We start from the raw sequence: 18,720 nt of genomic DNA, 5'->3' as shown, positions 1-18,720 counted from the left end.
GTCTGCTCAGGGTCTGCACCTTAGCCTCCAGCGCTGGCCAGGGCAGGGAGCACAGGCATCCAGTCCTTACGCAAGGCTGGATGTCTGTCCTGACTCTTGGGTCAGTGCTCCGGTGTAGAAAAAAACGTTTCCAGAAGAGCACACTTGGTATCTGGACTTGAACAGATTGGCTAAGAAAGTGCCAGAATGTTGATCTCAGAACCTGCCTTTGTTGATCTAGTAGAGAAAATCGGGCTTTCATAAGTTACTTCATTTTAGAGGACTATTCCTCATATCCATATGTGTACTTAATATTGAGTCGACTTGAGGTCCGTTTCTGAGTTCTCTACACAGCTCTGCTGACTATTCCCACCAAAGCCGGTGGGTGGTGTGCATCCCCAGTGCCACCCCAGGAGCCGGGGCTGGGGCAGGTGTGTAAAGGGCATGACCACCCACTGTTTTCTGTGGCTAGTGAACTGTCGTCCACCTCCTTCATCTCCAGGTCTCGGACAGCCCGGGAGACGAGCCCTCGGAATCTCCATATGAAAGCGCAGATGAAACACAGACCGAAGTGTCCACGTCATCTAAAAAGTCTGAGCGAGGAGTAACCGCCAAAAAGGAGTACGTGTGTCAGGTGAGGGGCAGGCAGCATCTGATCTGCTGGTGAGAGTGACCGGTGCCTGGGACAGCAGAGCACGCCACCCTTCCCTAGCTCCCACCCCACCCACCATGCCTGTTGTGGAAGGGATTGGCCAGAGGCAGCGTCCGAGGGTGAAGTAACGGCACGTGTGCTGGGGTGGTGCGGTCTCCCTGCTCGCATGTACCCTGAGCAGGCCAGCCACAGCCTGAGATCACATCCCCAGGCCTGGTGACAGTGGCCTGGGTGGGTGTCCCTTCCCCAAACTCGTCCGCTGTGCCTCAGTCTCAGCCCTTCCCCAAGCCTAGGAGGGAGAAGAGTCCAGACATCCTGTGGAAGTTGACTTGTCCACGTTTGAGAACTGGTCCACAGCTCAGGCCCTGTCACCTGTGGAACAGTGGGTCTCTGTTTTAAAAAAAAAAAACAACACAACCAACATTGAGGGTTTTCTTGATTCTCAACTGATCTGAAATACGTAGAAGGTGACCTGGAGGGCTCCAGGCCTTGCTGAGGGACCGGCCCCTCTCTGTCACGCTCTGTCTGGCTCTGATCCTCTCCTCCCGGGTGTGGCAGTACAGGTGGCTGCATTTGGTGTGTGCAGTAGAGTGGGGTTTTGCGTGTGAGGCACAGAGCTGCGCGGTCCTTGTGGTCAGGAGGGTGGGAGAAGCCCGGCCAGGTGTGCTCAAGGCCCCTCTGGTCCCTACAGCTGTGTGAGAAGACGGGCAGCCTGCTGCTGTGCGAGGGCCCGTGCTGCGGCGCCTTCCACCTCTCCTGCCTCGGCCTGCCCCGGAGACCGGAAGGGAGGTTCACCTGCCGCGAGTGTGCCTCAGGCAAGTCCTGGCTCTGGAGGCTGGGGGTCCTGCGTCGTGTACCCCCGCCGGCTCTGCCATTACCTCTGTTTTCCTGGTGCCCGTCCAGCAAGTGTAGGCTTTACTGCTTGAGTGGCAGACTGCTTGTTGAGTCATGCCCTTGCCTCTGAGCGGCCTGGCCTGAGCCTACAGGCAGGGCTGGGACTGTAGGTGTCTGTTGGGTTCCGAGGACACCACTCTCCTAGGAGAGTGGTATGTGTCAGCCTGCGCTCAGGCCTCCCTGCGGGCTGGGGTCCCAGTGGGAGGATGAGCTGCACCCTCTGTGGCCTCTGCTCGCAGCTGGCTCTGCCTGCAACCACGTCAGGCCGGAGAGCCATGTGCCCGGCAGCCCTCAGCAGCCCCTCAACCGGGTGTCCTGGCGCCTCTTCACCACACTTAGCGGCAACTTCCAGGAAAGAGAAGGAAGTTTTGTGGTGCAGAGAACTCAGCCTCTGCAAGCTCCTGCAGCTCGGCCCACAGCCGTGCAGTGACTTTACTGTGTCTCGGGTGAAGCTGATGCTCAGGCCGAGAGGTAGCCCCAAGGCTGGGATTTTCTAAACAGCACCTGGGCCGTCCGTAAGGTCGGAGACAGCAGCGGCCTCCGCGCCACGCACGCCTCCTCCAGTCGCTCTCGCTCACCTCTCGTGGCAATTTAATCCTTTTTCTTTATACCTTCCTCTCCGCCCCTTTAACCTTGTGTTAGGGATTCACTCATGCTTCGTGTGTAAGGAGAGCAAGACAGAGGTGAAGCGCTGTGTTGTAACTCAGTGTGGGAAGTTTTACCACGAGGCCTGTGTGAAGCAGTACCCCCTCACCGTGTTTGAGAGCCGGGGCTTCCGGTGTCCGCTACACAGCTGCGTGAGCTGCCATGCCTCCAACCCGTCTAACCCTCGGCCTTCGAAAGGTAGGATGCGAGGAAGGGGGGTGGGAGGCTTTCTTACTTGAGTGTGGATTCAGGAGGTGGCCTTGTTGCCAGAGGCTGTGGTCCCTTGACTGTCACTAGCAGCTCCTGTCTTTTTTTCTGCTGACGTGGCACTAGTTTTTCTGTGGTGCTGGACCTGCACTTCGTTCTCTTCTTTCCTCCTCAAATACCATCTTCAGGATATGTGATTTTTAAAGAGGGGCTCTCTTTGAGCCATCTGCTTGGATTTGCTTTGTTTGGGCTTTAAGGGCCTTTCATACATAAGAAAAACTTTTTTTGTTTTGCAGTAATGAGGATGGAACCCAGAGCCTCTTGCTCAATAGTGGGCTCAGCCCCTGGGGAAACAGCCTTAATTAAATCAGATGAGATCCTTGCTAGGGCACACTGTGTGTGTGTGTGTGTGTGTGTGTGTGTGTGTGTGTGTGTGTGTGTGTGTGTGTGTGTGTGTGTGTGTGTGTGTCTGTGCGCGCGCGCGTCTGGTGTGTCTGGTCTTTATGCGTCTGTGTCTGTGTGCTGTAAGTCCTGTGTGTGTGTGTGTGTGTGTGTGTGTGTGTGTGTGTGTGTGTGTGTGTGTGTGTGTGTGTGTGTCTGTGCGCGCGCGCGTCTGGTGTGTCTGGTCTTTATGCGTCTGTGTCTGTGTGCTGTAAGTCCTGGAACTTGAACTCAGGACCTGGGTGCTGTCGCTGGGCTTTTATGCCCAAGGCTAGCTCTCTTTTTTTTTTTTTGGGTCCGGTCATGGGGCCTGAACTCTGGGCCTGGGCACTGTCCCTCAGCTCTTCAGCTCAAGGCTAGCGCTCTACCACTTGAGCCACAGTGCCACTTCCGGCTTTTTTCTTTTTGCTTATGTGGTGCTGAGGAATAGAACCCAGGGTCTCAAGCATGCAAGGCAAGCGCTCTACCACTGAGCCACCTTCCCAGCCCCATGGCTAGCTCTCTTATGTGGTTCACAGCTCCACTTGTGGTTTTCCGGTGGTTAATTAGAGATAGGAGTCTCACAGACTTTCCTGCCGTGGCTGGCTTTGAGCTGAGATCCTCAGCCCTCAGCCTCCCGAGTAGCGAGGATGACAGGCTTGAGCCACCAGTGCTCAGCTCAGGGTGCTTTTGCCTCCAGGTAAAATGATGCGCTGTGTCCGCTGCCCCGTTGCCTATCACGGAGGAGACGCCTGCCTGGCCGCAGGGTGCTCAGTGATTGCTTCCAACAGCATCATCTGCACTAGCCACTTCACCGCCCGGAAGGGCAAGCGGCACCACACCCATGTCAATGTGAGCTGGTGCTTCGTGTGCTCCAAAGGTGAGAGAGTGGCACGTGTCCACCGTGCTCCACATGCACCTGACACACTCGGTGGTCTCCACGTGATGGGCTGGACGTCAGCAGTTGAGAGCTGTGACTGTTGGGGTTGTTGCTTGGTGTTAGCTGACGGTGCTGCCTCGCCGCCAGTGTCTCAGCCAGGCGTCTATCGCTGCGGGCTGTGGACAGGGCCTGGGCCCACCTGTTGTGTCCAGCACTGACCAGCCGCTCCTTCTGCAGGGGGCAGCCTGTTGTGCTGTGAGGCCTGCCCAGCAGCCTTCCACCCTGACTGCCTGAGCATTGACATGCCTGACGGCAGCTGGTTCTGCAATGACTGCCGGGCTGGGAAGAAGCTGCACTTCCAGGACATCATTTGGGTTAAGCTTGGGAACTACAGGTAGGAGGGACGGAGCGCTGTGCGCCTGTGGCTTCTCTCTTCACCTGTGTTTGTTTCACTTTATAGTACTTAAAGTATTGAAATGATTGTCGCTCTCTCTGAAGAGTCTGTGAACCCTGTTTTTAATATTTATAATAGATGGTGGCCGGCAGAAGTTTGCCATCCCAAAAATGTTCCCCCAAATATTCAGAACATGAAGCACGAGATTGGAGAATTCCCTGTGTTTTTCTTTGGGTCTAAAGATTATTACTGGACGCATCAGGCTCGAGTGTTCCCGTACATGGAGGGGGACCGGGGCAGCCGCTACCAGGGGGTCAGAGGGATTGGAAGAGTCTTCAAAAACGGTATGGAGATTTCCCGCCGAGAGCAGAGCCCTGCTCCCTTGTGCTTTTGTTAATCTTCATTTCTGCTCTTCTGAAACAGGATCTTTTCAGTTTTTTTTAAGTTGTGAGGTGGGGCTCCTTGTTAGGTCTCCACAGGTGTTGACGCTGAATTCCAGTCATTTCCTCCACTATTACACTCTCTGCACTCTTGCCTTTGCTCGTTCCCAACAGGTGTCCTTGTTCTCATAGCTGCTGAGAGGCTATGTGGATGGCATTGGTCTTTATCACCACCCGGCCTAGACAAGCTCCTGGCTAGTCCCTACCCACCCAGAGTCCCCTCCCTCCCTTCGCCCTTCCCCTCACCATCCACTTGGTTGTTCCCTGTGCTGCTCTCACACACAGTTGAGTTACAGTTACTTGCTCTCCTTTTTTCCTTTCTTTTTTACCCCATTCACTCCTCTCCTCTTCCTGAGTATCCCTAACTCAATTATAGGGAATATTAGACAAAGTGTTCCGGATTCAGAGATGTGATCTTTATAGAGAACACTGGACTAGGTATTCTGGCTAGGCTTTTAGATCAGAAAAGAGAAACCTGGCTCTGGCCTGGAAACCTAGCTACTCAGGAGGCTTGAAGCCAACCTGGACAGAAAATTCTGTCTCCAACCAAAATGCTCTAAAAATGCTAGACTGGAGGTGTGGCTCAAGAGGTAGAGTGCCAGGCAAGTCCAAGGTCCTAAGTCTCAAATGCTGGTACTAGCTGGCATCAAGAGAAATGAATGAAAAGGAGAGTAGGTTTCCAGGCTGATTCTTTATTCCTGTTTGCTGTATTAATTTGTAATGACTTTCATTTAGGTGCAGTGAAGTTTTGTTGTTGCTACTCTGTTGTTTTTTTTCTTTTTCTTTTTTTTTTTTGTGTGTCGGTTGTGGGGCCTGAACTCTGGGCCTGGGCACTGTCCCTCAGCTCTTCAGCTCAAGGCGAGCACTCTACCTCTTGAGCCACAGCGCAACTTCCGGCTTTCTGGTGGTTTATTGGAGATAAAGAATCTCGAGGACTTTTCCTGCCCGGGCTGGCTTTGAACCACAATCCTCAGATCTCAGTCTCCTGAGTAACTAGGATTACATGCATGAGCCACTTGTGCCCGACATTGAAGTTTTTTGTTTTGGGGGGTTTTTTTGGTCAGTCATGGGTCTTGAACTCTGGGCCCGGGCACTGTCCCTCAGCTCTTCAGCTCTAAGGCTAGCATTCTACCACTTGAGCTACAGCGCCACTTCTGGTTTTCTGGTGGTTTTTGTTGGAGATAAGAGTTTTATGGACTTTTCTGCCAGGGCTGGCTTTGAACCACGATCCTCAGATCTCAGCCTCCTGAGTAGCTAGGATGACAGGCATGAGCCACCGGTGCCCAGCTGACATTTTTAAGACACTGTTTTCAGCCTTAACGACAGGTGTTTCCTGTAGCTGCCTGTGTCAGGTCAGCCTGAGGCAGGTCTGGAGAGAAATCTCCCATGGTGCTGTGCTCTCAGTGGCCACTTCACCCTCCAGCACACAGGGCAAGGCCTTGGGTGCCTGTCACAGTGTCAGGTGGGCCTGTCCAGACATGAGGTGCTCTGTCCTGGCGTCCACAGCCAGGCCAGGCTAGGAGTCGGCAGGAAGGAAACAGCACTGAGTGTGGCCGTTGCCCAGGAGTTGGGAGTCGCTGCGGGTGGAGGGAGGAAGAAGAGGCAGGAGGGAGATGTCCCAGTGCTGGTGGGACTTGTGCCAGGAGGGCCAGCACTGGGCCACCACCCGCCGACGGCGTGTGCTGTGGCAAGCGGTCAGCACGGAGAGGGTGGGAGGAGGCCTGGAGTCGAATGACAACAGGGAGTTGTCAGAAGATTCTTGAGAATCTTTAACGGGAGAGGTGGCCTAGTAAGCTGGGCGTGCGCTCCTCTGGGGAGGTGGGCTCCCATGCCTTGCAGAGGCCCCGGCCCTGTCCCAGCTTACCTGCCAGTCTGCTCTGGCTGGCTCGGCTCAGCTGGCGCCCCTCCTCTGCAGATTTGCTTTCTGCCTTAGCATAGGGCCCCAGCTGCCTGATGGGAGCCGTCCCTGGGCCTCCTCCCTTGGACGCAGCCTGTGTGAGCTGGGCACCAGGCACTCGGGCTGCCAGTACTGGGATGTCTTGGAGCTGTTGTGTCAGAGCCATTTACCATGTTTAACACAACTACCACACCTTCCAGGGTTCTGTAGCCTTCAGTTCTGTGGACACTGCGCTCAGTAGTGAATGTTAGCCTATGTCATTAAAATACAGAACTTCGAAGGTACGTGTTTTTATTTACTAAAATCTTTACTGACCTTTCAGCGCTGCAAGAAGCTGAAGCGCGTTTCCGGGAAGTCAAACTTCAGCGGGAAGCCCGGGAGACGCAGGAGAGCGAGCGCAGGCCTCCCCCGTACAAGCACATCAAGGTGGTATGCCCACGCGCGTGTATGCTGTGTGCGGGTGTCTGTGCCTCCCTGTGTGTGGGAGGCTCCAGACTCTTCACGCCCAGGGTGTGGCTGTGAGCTGTGGCCCAGCGTGGACCACTGGTGACACAGGACGCCGTGGGTCAGCCGCAGGTGTGGTGACAGTGAGCACAGGAAGACTGCCGTGCGTAGTTTTGCCTTACAGTGCGATTCAGCCTGATCGCCAGAGAAGGGAAAGAATGGCTGTCTGATGCCAGGGCACTGGGCTCGGGGTAAGCCGTCCATCCAGGCCACAGGCTCAGAGACAGGCTCAGAAAAGAGGCCGACCTCGGCCCAGCACAGCTGTGTGAGCAGGGACCCTGAGACGTGAGTCCTGACAGCTGTGGCTAGTGAAGCGGCCCAGGGCCCCGAGGCCGGCGGAGGACATGGGTGGTTGGTGGGAGATCTCATGGATTTTTCTGGCCAGGCTGACTTTAAACTGTGATGCTCAGGTCTCAGCCTTCTGAGTAGCTAGGATTACAGGTGTGAGCCTCCAGTGCCTGGCTTTCCCTCTCCGTCTTACACCATGCTGGCCAGCTAAATGTCAGCTCTCATTCATGAGTGAGGAAGACAGACGTTCAGATGGGATGAGGTGGTGGGAGAGGGTGCTGCCATGGGTGTTTCCCACACCAGCCCTACCTTGCAAAACTCCCAGCCAAGGCTTGCTGGGCAGGCGCGGGAGCCTTGTATGGGTCTGGTAGGGACTGGGGGCGCGTGGCCGGTTGGGCTGCCAGCTCCTGCTAGGAGAAGGTCGGGAAGGGTGAGCAGTAGGGCTTGTATGGGGGCCCAGAAGCCCGCTCTCGTAGGCCAAGGTGGCTGGCTTTGTCTCCTGCAGGTGAATAAGCCTTATGGGAAAGCCCAGATCTACACGGCCGACATTTCTGAGATCCCCAAGTGCAACTGTAAGCCCACAGACGAGAATCCCTGCGGCTCCGACTCCGAGTGTCTGAACAGGATGCTGATGTTCGAGTGCCACCCGCAGGTGTGCCCTGCCGGGGAGCACTGCCAGAACCAGTGCTTCACCAAACGCCAGTACCCCGAGACCAAGATCATCAAGACGGACGGCAAAGGCTGGGGCCTGGTGGCCAAGAGGGACATCAGAAAGGTGTGTGCCCTGCCCTTCTCCCACTCGTAAGAAGGGAAGGTTCTGGGCCGCTTAGATCGGCCTGTCTGCTGTTACTTGAACTTGTGTAAGAATGGTATTTTTTTTTTTTTTTTTGGGTCCGGTCGTGGGGCCTGAACTCTGGGCCTGGGCGCTGCCCCTCAGCTCTTCAGCTCAAGGCTAGCGCTCTACCACTTGAGCCACAGCACCACTTCCAGCTTTTTTCTTTTTGCTTATGTGGTGCTGAGGAATCGAACCCAGGGCCTCATGCATTGCAAGGCAAGCACTCTACCACTGAGCCACCTTCCCAGCCCAAGAATGGTATTTTAAAATTGTTTCTTAGACTGAATTATTATAATTGAATATGACAGATTGTTTTTGTTTTTTGTTTTTTGGGGTTTTTTGGGGGGGGGAGGTCCGGTCGTGGGGCCTGAACTCTGGGCCTGGGCGCTGTCCCTCAGCTCTTCAGCTCAAGGCTAGCACTCTACCACTTGAGCCACAGCGCCACTTCCGGCTTTTTTTTTCGTATGTGGTGCTGAGGAATCGAACCCAGGGCCTCGTGCATGCAAGGCAAGCGCTCTACCACTGAGCCACCTTCCCAGCCCGAATATGACAGATTGTTAAATAAGAGATATCAGTTAATGCGTGTAAACCTTTTTTTTTTTTCCCCTGGAGCTTGAACTCAGGCCTGGGCACTGTGCCTGGTCTTCTTTTGCTCAAGGCTAGCACTCTGCCACTTGAGCCACAGCACCGCTTCTGGCTTTTTCTGTGTATGTGGTACTGAGGAACCGAACCCAGGGCTTCTTGAGTGCTAGACAAGCACTCTACCACTAAGCTACCTTCCCAGCCTTCAGTATAAACCCTTTTGAAGCATGCCTTACAGTGTTTGCTCTTGTGAAGTGGTGTGCGTAGTGACTGCTTTCCTGCAAATGGCAGTCAGGGGCTCAGGGGCCCCTGAGTTGGCCAGAGCAGCTCTAGGATGGGGTCATTAGCAACACTAAACTACTTTTTTTTTTGGGGGGGGGGGACAGTAAGGGGGCTTGAACTCGGCCTAAGCACTGTCCCTGAGGTTTTTTTTTCTCAAGACTAGTATTGTACCATTTAAACCACAGCTCCATTTCCAGCTTTTTGGTGGTTCATTGAAGATAAGAGTCTCCTGGACTTCGTTGCTGGGCTGGCTGGCTTCAAACGGTGATCTTTAGATCCTAGCCTCCTGAGTAGCTAGGATTCGAGGTGTGAGCCACTGGCACCTGGCTTAGACTGCTGACATTTCACGTTGGTCCCCAGTTAAATTTACGAGTACATCCTGTATGCAGAGATAATGAAGGACTGGTCTTGGCACAGCCTGGCCAGGGGAGGCGGTTCCAGTCCAAGGCCCCGACGGGGGTGTTCCAGCACAAAGGTAGCATTGCCAACGTGCCCGTCTCAGCCATGGCACCCGCTGCCCAGAGCCTTCCCCGCAGGCCTCGACCCAGACTACCCCTGCTGACCCCAAAGCTCCCTTTCCAGAGACCCCCTGTAAAGGTCCTCCCCAGCAGACTACCTCCTGACACATGACTCCATGTACATGTGGCTCTCAGATGTGTCCAAGAGACAGGACTGTAGCAACAGGCCTGGGGTGTTCCAGGCTGTGGACTGCGTGGAGTCACTGTGGTTGGTAAGGACTTTGTAGGCCCCACACCTGAGAGATTGTGGTGGGTGCCATGTCCTAGAGCCTGATGTTGAGAACTGGCCCTCATGACCTCTGTCTTCCTCACGTCTTTCTGATCGACAGGGAGAGTTTGTTAACGAGTATGTCGGTGAGCTTATTGACGAGGAGGAATGCATGGCGAGGATCAAGTACGCGCATGAGAATGACATCACGCACTTCTACATGCTCACCATAGACAAGGTAACGTCTGCACGACCCTGCACTGTGCTCATATTCTTTTTTTTTTTTTTGGGTCCGGTCGTGGGTCTAAACTCTGGGCCTGGGCACTATCCCTCAGCTCTTCAGCTCAAGGCTAGAGCTCTACCACTTGAGCCATAGCGCCACTTCTGGCTTTTTTCTTTTTGCTTATGTGGTGCTGAGGAATCGAACCCAGAGCCTCAGGCATGCAAGGCAAGCGCTCTACCACTGAGCCACCTTCCCAGCCCTGTGCTGATATTCTTAGCTCCTGTCTTTTTCTCAAGCATCTGAGCTTAGGTGTCTTTTTGTCACCTGCCTTTGAGCAGAGACCATCGCGAGTGCTGTGTATGCCCCTCAAAGTGCAAGCTGTCACTGAGGTCACCAGGGAGAAATGAGAAGTTGGGAAGTGTGCATGTCGAAACATTTCACACACTTTTTTTTTTTTTTTGCTTGGTTGTGGGGCTTGAACTCTGGGCCTGGGCACTGTCCCTCAGCTCTTCAGCTCAAGGTGAGCACTCTACCGCTTGAGCCACAGCACCACTTCCAGTTTTCTAGTGGTTTATTGGAGATAAGAGTCTCATGGAATTTCCTGTCCAGGCTGGCTTTGAACCACGATCCTCAGATCTTAACCTCCTCAGTAGCTAGGATGACAGGTGTGAGCCATCCATGCCCCGCTACATTTCACACTTTCTTAGCTACATGGTAGAGTTGTCTGGAGCCTAGGTTTTTTTCTTCTATCTACTCATACTTGTAGGCAGGCTCTCTACCACCCGCACCATGCCCCATCCCCCTTTTTTATTCTTATTTTTCATATTGGGTCTCACATGTTTGCCTGGGGTCAGCTGCCTGTGTATGTTAAGAAATGTGAAGTCGCAGTCAGGTGTAGTGGCTCAAGCTTGTAATCCTAGCTGCTTTGGAGGGAGAGGATCAGGCCATCACATAGTTGAAGGCCAGTCCGGGCAAAAAGAAGGATGTTCAAGACACTCACACATGGCGGCCCACGCCTGTTAGTTACCCCAGGTACAGAGCAAGACAGTGTCCGGTCCCAGTAAGCCAGGGAGGCACAAGCAGGAGGGTCACAGGTCACCCAGGACATGAGCAGGAGTCTATTTTGACAATAACCCAACGCAAAGGCGAGTGGCTCAGGTGGTAGAATGCCTCTCAGCAGACACTAAGCTCTGAGTCCCAGCAGCACCTAGAACAGAACAGAACGGAACAACAAAAGCCAAGTCAGCCTAGCCTGGGGTTCACCTTGTTTAAAACACAAACTGGGTTGTTCAGTGACATAGTGATTTGCCTGGCTATCTGAGTGAAGCAGAAATGAAGCCCAGGGGGATGTAAGAGGTGTTAAAGAACATACAGGTCGTATAAAAACAGAACAGAGGGGCTGGGAAGGTGGCTCAGTGGTAGCTTGCTGGCCTTGAGCTGAAGAGCTGAGGGACAGCGCCCAGGCCCAGAGTTCAGGCCCCACAGCTAGCAAAAAACAAGAACAAAGGTAAAAATTAGCCCTCCCTAGCTCCCCCCCCCCCCCCAAAAAAAAGGCCCCACTGGCACACACAGGCCCCAGAGGCTGTTGTGGAGACTGCACGCTGGCTGGCGGTGAACCAGGTGAGGTTCAGGGGAGGCGCACACTCCGCCCCACCACCTCCAGCCCCACTTCTTTGGCAGCTGCTCATAAAGAGGAATGCTAGAGAGTGACCTGCTTACCCCAAAAACAGCACAGGCTCAGGAGAGAGTAAAAGACGACCTTAGGTTCACACTTCAGAGACAGCCCACAAGAACAATGAACAGAGCAGCCAAAAATAATAAACAGACCAGGAAAAGACAGTAACAAAACTGCAGGCCCTTAGCTGAGCGTTGGTGGCTCACGCCTGTAATCCTAGCTAATCAGGAGGCTGAGATACGAGGATTGAGGTTCAAAGCCAGCCCGGGCAGAAAAGTTCATGAGACTCTTACCTGCAGTAAACCACTGAAAACCGGAAGTGGACTGTGGCTCAAGCAGTGGAGCACTCACTTTGAGCTGAGGAGTGCAGGAACAGTGCCCAGGCCCAGAGTTCAAGCCCCACAACCACCACCACCACCAACAACAAAACCCTGCAGACCCAGGGAAGGGAGGGTAATCGATTTCTAGAGCTGCCGTGTTGTCATGTCCATTTCCCACCAAAAGATCATTAATCCTAGAAAGAAACAGGAAACTATTCAGGGATACAATACACCAACAGAAGCTGCTGTCTAAAACAGACCTGGTGTCAGATCTCTAGCCAGATGCTCAAAGACTGCCAAGTGTGGGGCTCACAGCTGTCACCTCTGCTGCTTGGGAGGGAGAGATTGGAAAAACAAGTTCAGGACAGGCCTGGGCATAAAAGTTGATTCCATCTCAACAAACAAGCCAGGGTGAGGGGGCGAGGGGAGGGTGCATGTCTGCAATCGCAGCTGAAGCAAGGCCATCTAAAGACGAAGCAGAGGAGCCTGCGTGCGGCTCAAGTCAGAGATCCCGGGTTCAAAATCCCAGCACCACCAAAAAATAAGAGAACGACGCGCCAGACAGTAAATAAAAGCCTGTGAAACAATCAAAAGCTAACAGGGATTCGTAACTTTGATCTTTTTGTTTTCTATTAACTTCAGATAACGTAAAACACTTTTTGACTATAAAACCTAGTATTACTGAAATTTTGTAACTCCACATTTTTGTTTTCTACATCATTTAGGTGGTTAATGCATTTTAAGATGGGTTTACACTTTGGGGTACACATAGGGAGTAATTTGTGGTATAAGCACAAGTGGTAGGAAAGTACCAGCAGTCTGTGTCATGAAGTCATGGAGTGTCTTCCACCTGTCAGAACGAAGGAGGCCTGGAGTAGGGCACAAGGCCCTGGGTTTAATCCCCAACTGCAATCCCCACACTGTTTAAACTCACAGGGTTTTGTGCTTGCTAGGTAGGTGCCATGCCATTTGAGCCAGGTGCCCGCCCGTTTTTGTTGTTATTGTTGTCATGGGGCTTGAACTCTGGGCCTGGGCGCTGTCCTTCAGCTCTTCACCTCAAGGCGAGCGCGCTACCGCTTGAGCCACAGCACCACTTCCAGTTTTCTGGGGGTTTATTGGAGATAGGAGTCTCACGGACTTTCCTGCCCGGGCTGGCTTTGAACTGTGATCTCCGGATCTCAGCCTCCTGAGTGGCTGGGATGACAGGGGGGAGCCGCCGGCGCCCGGCCCTTTCTGTTTTAGTTTATTTTCAGGTGCAACCTTGCTTTTACGGAACAGTGGTCCTCCCGTCTCTGCCTCCCTGTAACTGGGATTACCCGTGCACCCATTATGCCTGACCTAGTATTTCGTGGTTCCGGAGGTCTCACAGCGTTGCCCAGGCAGGACTCAAACTCCAGGGCTTACCCAGTTGTTCCACTCCAGTCTCCTGGCTAGCCGGATGACCGACAGTGCATCATACCAAGCCTTGCTTTCTTTTTCAGGGTAGATTGTTGGCAGGTCTCCTAGGAGGTATGCAGGGCCGGTGCCTATAGCGGGTGGCGTGTGCATAGCCTTCCTGCCGTGGCTTTCTGGCCCAGTGCTGGGCACCCACAACGCACCACTTTTGAGGGCCTGGGTGCCCGCACTCAGAGTCTGCCTCGCTCATGCCTGACACCCCGGTGACGCGTTGTGCATGAGGCGTCTTCCCCGTCTGTCCACCGCCTTCTGGACATGATGCGTCTCCCGGCCCGGCCACCACAGGCGGGCATCACTTCCTCTTCATGCTTGGCTTTCGGTGTTGGCTCCGGCCGCCATGTGCCTGTATTTGACTTTTTTTTTAACAACCATTTCCTTCAGCCAGTTCATCTTTCCATCTCAGCAGTGTTGTGGTCCGTGTGACGGAAGTGACGTCAGAGCCCATTAGCATCTCAGTTTGTACTTCTTCCACACTTGGAGGATGTGAACATCCTTCCTGTGTCCCCTGCCTGCCTCACCTTGCCCTCGGCAACTAGTTTGGTCTGCCTGTGCAGCCTCCAGCTTCCCGCAACACCCATTCCTGGGTTGTGCCCTGTGCCTGGCTGTTTTTGCATTTGGGATGCAGATGGTGTGGGATCCCAGCTCACGCTTGTTTTGGGGGGCACTGATGGTGTGGGGTGCTGGCTCACTGCTCACCAGGGCCTGATCCTCTCCATGTGGTGTTGACCTGCTCTCCTTGAGCAAGAGAATCAGGACTGGCTTGGGGTGTCCTGCCTGAGCAGACGTGGGTGCAGTGACGTGGGGGCAGAGGTCCCGGAAGGGTGCTGGGTCTGCGAACTTCACTTGACTTTCCCCTGCAGGATCGCATCATCGATGCTGGCCCCAAGGGGAACTATTCTCGATTCATGAACCACAGCTGCCAGCCCAACTGTGAGACCCTCAAGTGGACTGTGAACGGGGACACGCGCGTGGGCCTGTTTGCTGTGTGCGACATTCCCGCAGGTACAGTCCCGGAGCGCCGGGGCTCCGGCACAGCATGGGCACAGCTGCGGGCTCGGGGCGGCGGGTGGCACGTGATGCGGACATGAATCCAGAGACATCTATCTCCGCCGGGAGACAGACGTGAGCCAGCGAGCCTCGGGGAGCAGAGTTCCCAGCGAGGTGCTGTCTTCTCTTCCAGGGACAGAGCTGACTTTTAATTACAATCTTGACTGTTTGGGCAATGAAAAGACGGTCTGCCGGTGTGGAGCCTCCAACTGTAGTGGGTTCCTGGGGGACAGACCAAAGGTAGGGCCATGGCACCGTTCTCTATGCACCCCACATTCACAGCACCACACCTGCTTCTCGCCAGCAGTGTCCTCCCCGGGGGACAATGTCCTCCCCGGGGACTGCTGCCGCAGTGGAGGGCGGGGCCCGCTGGGGGGCCTCTGGGGGGCTGGGGCCCAGGGGGATGCTGAAGGCAGCAGCTGCAGCTTTCCTAAGACCTCTGGCTCCAAGTTTGTGTTTTATTGAACTGCACCTAATTCTTAACTTTAGACATCAGCGCCGCTCTCTTCAGAGGAAAAGGGCAAAAAGGCCAAGAAGAAAAGCAGGAGGCGCAGAGCCAAGGGGGAAGGGAAGAGGCGGTCTGAGGACGAGTGCTTCCGCTGTGGCGACGGGGGCCAGCTGGTGCTGTGTGACCGCAAGTCCTGCACCAAAGCCTACCACCTGTCCTGCTTGGGCCTGGGCAAGCGGCCCTTTGGTAGGTGTTGAGGCCGGAGCCATGCCTGGCTGCCCCTCCTGCGGGGCCTGTGCGGGTTGGACCCTGTCTGAGAGTTGGGGTGGTCAGTGTTTCCAGCTCAGGAAGCCTGCTGGGAGCCCAGGCCTGGCCGGCAAGCCACTCCTAAAAAGGGCCTTCGCAGGGCAGTCTGCGCACACTCGGGACGGGTGGGCGGAGTCGGGTGTGGCACAGACTGCTCACACATCCAAACGGTCCCTGAGGCTTTGTCCAGGCTGAGTGGGTGCTATGGGTAACAGACAGAGAAGCGGATGGCAGGAGTCGGCTCTGCTGTCGTCAGCCCTACATAGTTCAGAGACGACACCCTCAGGGTGAAAAGCCACAATTTCAGAAGTATTACACATACATATTATGTATACATATATACATATATATATATATATAAACTACATAGACACACGGTAGATAGATAGATAGATAGATAGATAGATAGATAGATAGATAGATAGATAGATAGTGTGTGCGTGTCTTTTTTTATCACATCTTGTTTTGGGGGGATGGGTGAGGAACTCATAATTTTTCTTCTTCACCAAGCACTGGGATTCACACTTGTAATCTTAACTGCTCAGCAGCTGATATCTAAGAATCTTCGTTCAAACCAGAGTAGGTAAACTGATCTCAGAGATGCATCTTTAACCAGCAAAACGCCAGAAGAGAGGCATAGCTCAAGTAGCAGAATTGAGTGGAAATATCAGAAGAGGCCTGAGTTTAAATTGCATGCACGCACACACGCATATGTGTGACCACACAGCCCTTGAGCACCAGTCATTAGCTTTTCTTTGGCAGTTGAATGAAAAATGGTGTCTTGTGTTAATTGGTATTGATTAGAGCCAAAAATCCTTTTCACCTAGGCATGTCTCAGCTGTCCAGGAGGCCGAGGCAGCAAGAGTACAAGCTCAGGACAATTTAGGCTACATAGAAAGTTCACCCTTTAGCCGGGCACTGGTGGCTCACGCCTGTAATCCTAGCTACTCAGGAGGCTGAGATCTGAGGATCGCGGTTCAAAGCCAGCCCGGGCAGGAGAGACCGTGAGACTCCTATCTCCAATAAACCACCAGAAAACCGGAAGTGGCGCTGTAGCTCAAGTGGTAGAGCGCTCGCCTTGAGCTGAAGAGCTGAGGGACAGCGCCCAGGCCCAGAGTTCAAGCCCCACAACCGACCAAAAAAAAGAAAGTTCACCCTTTAAGCTGGGCATCAGTAGTTCAAGACTGAAATCTTAGCTACAGAGGAGGCTGAGAGGTGAGGGTCTGTTGAAAGCCAGCCAGGGCAGGAGAGGTGGAGACCCTAATCTCCAACTAACCACCAGAAAGCGGGAAGTGGAACAGCGGCTCAAGTGGTAGAGTGCTAGCCTTGAGCATAAAAGTTCAGGGACAGCGCCCAGGCCCAGAGTTCAAACCCCAGGCCCAGCACATTCACATACAGAAAGTTCATCTTTCCTAAGAAGCCAAAGGGCTATGGTGTAACTCAGTAGAAGAGCATGCTCGAGAGCGGGGTGCCATCCTCCGCACCCGGCACGCCGCATCCCCTCTCAGAGGTGCTGAGGTTGCACCTGTCCCTCCCGCGTGCTGATGGTGCGTTTCCTTGCAGGAAAGTGGGAATGTCCCTGGCACCACTGTGACGTGTGTGGCAAACCCTCTACCTCCTTCTGCCACCTGTGCCCCAACTCCTTCTGTAAGGAGCATCATGACGGGACGGCTTTCCGGGCCACCCAGGACGGGCAGTCCTACTGCTGTGAGCATGACTTGGGGGCAGAGTCGGTGAGAAGTGCCAAGACTGAGAAACCCTTCCCAGAACCCGTGAAGTCCAAGGGGAAGAGGAGGAGGAGGAGGTGTTGGCGGAGGGTCACAGAAGGCAAATAGCGCCAGGTGGCGGTGTGGTCAGATCAGGGGCAGCGTGGGTCGGCCAGTCCTGCCTGGAGGGGAGGGGAGTGTAGCACTGGCCGGCCCGACCACCTGGCTCGGCTCATAGAGCCGTGGCCTGCCCAGGCCTCCGAGGGAGGGAGTGCCTCCACCACTGAGCCATCCCGCAGCATGCTGCGTCTGCACTGATGCCCGCTGAGCCACGCCCCCGCTCAGCCCCTGGGACAAACCGGCCTTACAGCACAGCTTTACCGCTGTGCTCGCATCTCCAGGATGTCCAGCCTCCCTTCCCCGCTCCGATTTTTAGGTTACAGTTGAAGACAAATGGGCATGTGAACACGTGTATCTCACTGAAATGTGTAGGATAGATCTTCTAAAAGCCACTTAGCCTCTGTGCTGACGTTTGGCTGCTGCCCCCGTGCTGCCTCAGCCCGGGATCCCGCCCCGGGACACCTGGCAAACCAGATTCCACAGCATTCCTTTGTGGTTTTGAACGAATGTGAATTTTTCCTCAAGATGCGTCTTTTCCAGGTCTGTGAGAGGCTGGCCCCGCGTGCGGGAGCAGGCTGCAGCCCTTCCTCCTGTCACTTGACCTAAAAGCCACGTTGAGCCATCGGCTAGCTCCGAGCTGGCCTTCCCAGGCCTGTCCTCTCAACTCTCCAGTTCCTACCAGAATTTGGAAAAAAAGCATTTTTTTTTTTCATTTGACTTTTCTCTACCAGGTTTTGGCTGTACTTCTCAATGTTTCATAAATCCCCAGGAAAGCACACTTGTTGGTGTGTTCACGTGGGCTATGCAGGGGGCAGTGCCCAGGCTGAGACCACAGGCCATGAGGATGCGGGTGCAGCCCCGCAGGCCTTCCCCCGCGGCGTCCGCCGCTGTCTGCAGTGCAAAGCCCAGCACCAGCCAGCTCAGAGGCCAGGTCTGGGAACTGTTTCTCCGTGAGTTGTCAACTATTTCTAATTGAAAGGCCCACCCCAAAGAGATCCAAGAAGTGTAGTCCTTAGAAGAGATTCCGATCTTCTAGGGCTCTTCTGTCTGACCCTCGGTGCTCAGATGCTCAGAACACTGGGGGGGGGGGGGGGGGGGGGAGGGGAGGGGGAGGCACAGGCAGCAGGTCTGCTGTCAGAAAAGCTCAGTAGTGTTTTGGATACCAGGTCTCCTGACACGGCTCCCTGCCACCCTCCCGTCTTGTGCAGATGCACTCTGCCTTTGGACCAGGACTGACCCCTCGTGTCAGGAGGACCTGCAGGCCCAGGGCCTCCGCTAGCACTCACCACGAGCCCACTAACTGGTCATTGTCCCTTCGCCAGGCAGTGCCTCACAAACAACCATACAGAGGCCCAAAAGAAAAAGTACCTTCCCCAGCCTTCCCACCTCCGGAGTTCCGCTGGCCTGCGCTTGGCCTGTCCAGAGCGGCTGCGAGATGGCTTGCAGTTTAGACCCATCTCTGCTGAGCATTCTCAGAGAATACTGACTGGTTCATACACGTCTACGCCTCACACCACTGAACCTGGAAGGCAGGCCACTGTCACCCGTCCAAAAGGGCCTTTCCCACACGTAGTGTGGCGTCCGTGTCAAACACCAGGACTGGCTCTACAGTGCACTTTGGGGAGCAGATTAACTTATTTTTGTATCTGACTGTGGTAAAATCTTATAATTGAGTCATTTTGCTATTCCAAATTATTTTATCTTCCTGAGATACTGCAAACATTTTTTTTCCTTTGCAAGCAAGTCCTATTATTGAGCAAATAACACTAACTTTAAGAACTTAGATCAGTTCCTA

The 18,720-nt window shown here is 54.2% G+C and overlaps 1 protein-coding gene across 1 annotated transcript in view; it reads left to right on the top strand.

The window, feature by feature from the left end:
- The window catches only part of Nsd2 (nuclear receptor binding SET domain protein 2), an 86,121-nt gene extending 68,129 nt beyond the window's left edge, over nt 1–17,992 (top strand). The window contains exons 10-22 of the mRNA XM_042670962.1: nt 482–613; nt 1,323–1,446; nt 2,168–2,368; nt 3,498–3,677; nt 3,915–4,071; nt 4,210–4,415; nt 6,731–6,834; nt 7,706–7,975; nt 9,747–9,863; nt 14,159–14,300; nt 14,479–14,585; nt 14,835–15,039; nt 16,663–17,992. Of these exons, the coding sequence (XP_042526896.1) occupies nt 482–613; nt 1,323–1,446; nt 2,168–2,368; nt 3,498–3,677; nt 3,915–4,071; nt 4,210–4,415; nt 6,731–6,834; nt 7,706–7,975; nt 9,747–9,863; nt 14,159–14,300; nt 14,479–14,585; nt 14,835–15,039; nt 16,663–16,934 (2,217 nt within the window). The 3' untranslated portion in view covers nt 16,935–17,992. The remainder of the gene's footprint in view (nt 1–481; nt 614–1,322; nt 1,447–2,167; nt 2,369–3,497; nt 3,678–3,914; nt 4,072–4,209; nt 4,416–6,730; nt 6,835–7,705; nt 7,976–9,746; nt 9,864–14,158; nt 14,301–14,478; nt 14,586–14,834; nt 15,040–16,662) is intronic.
- Nucleotides 17,993–18,720: the final 728 nt, after the last annotated feature.

Source organism: Dipodomys spectabilis, unplaced genomic scaffold (assembly GCF_019054845.1).
Source record: "Dipodomys spectabilis isolate Male_0828 unplaced genomic scaffold, ASM1905484v1 ptg000594l, whole genome shotgun sequence".
NCBI lineage: Eukaryota > Metazoa > Chordata > Mammalia > Rodentia > Heteromyidae > Dipodomys > Dipodomys spectabilis.
This window is presented reverse-complemented; position numbering and strand designations above follow the sequence as displayed.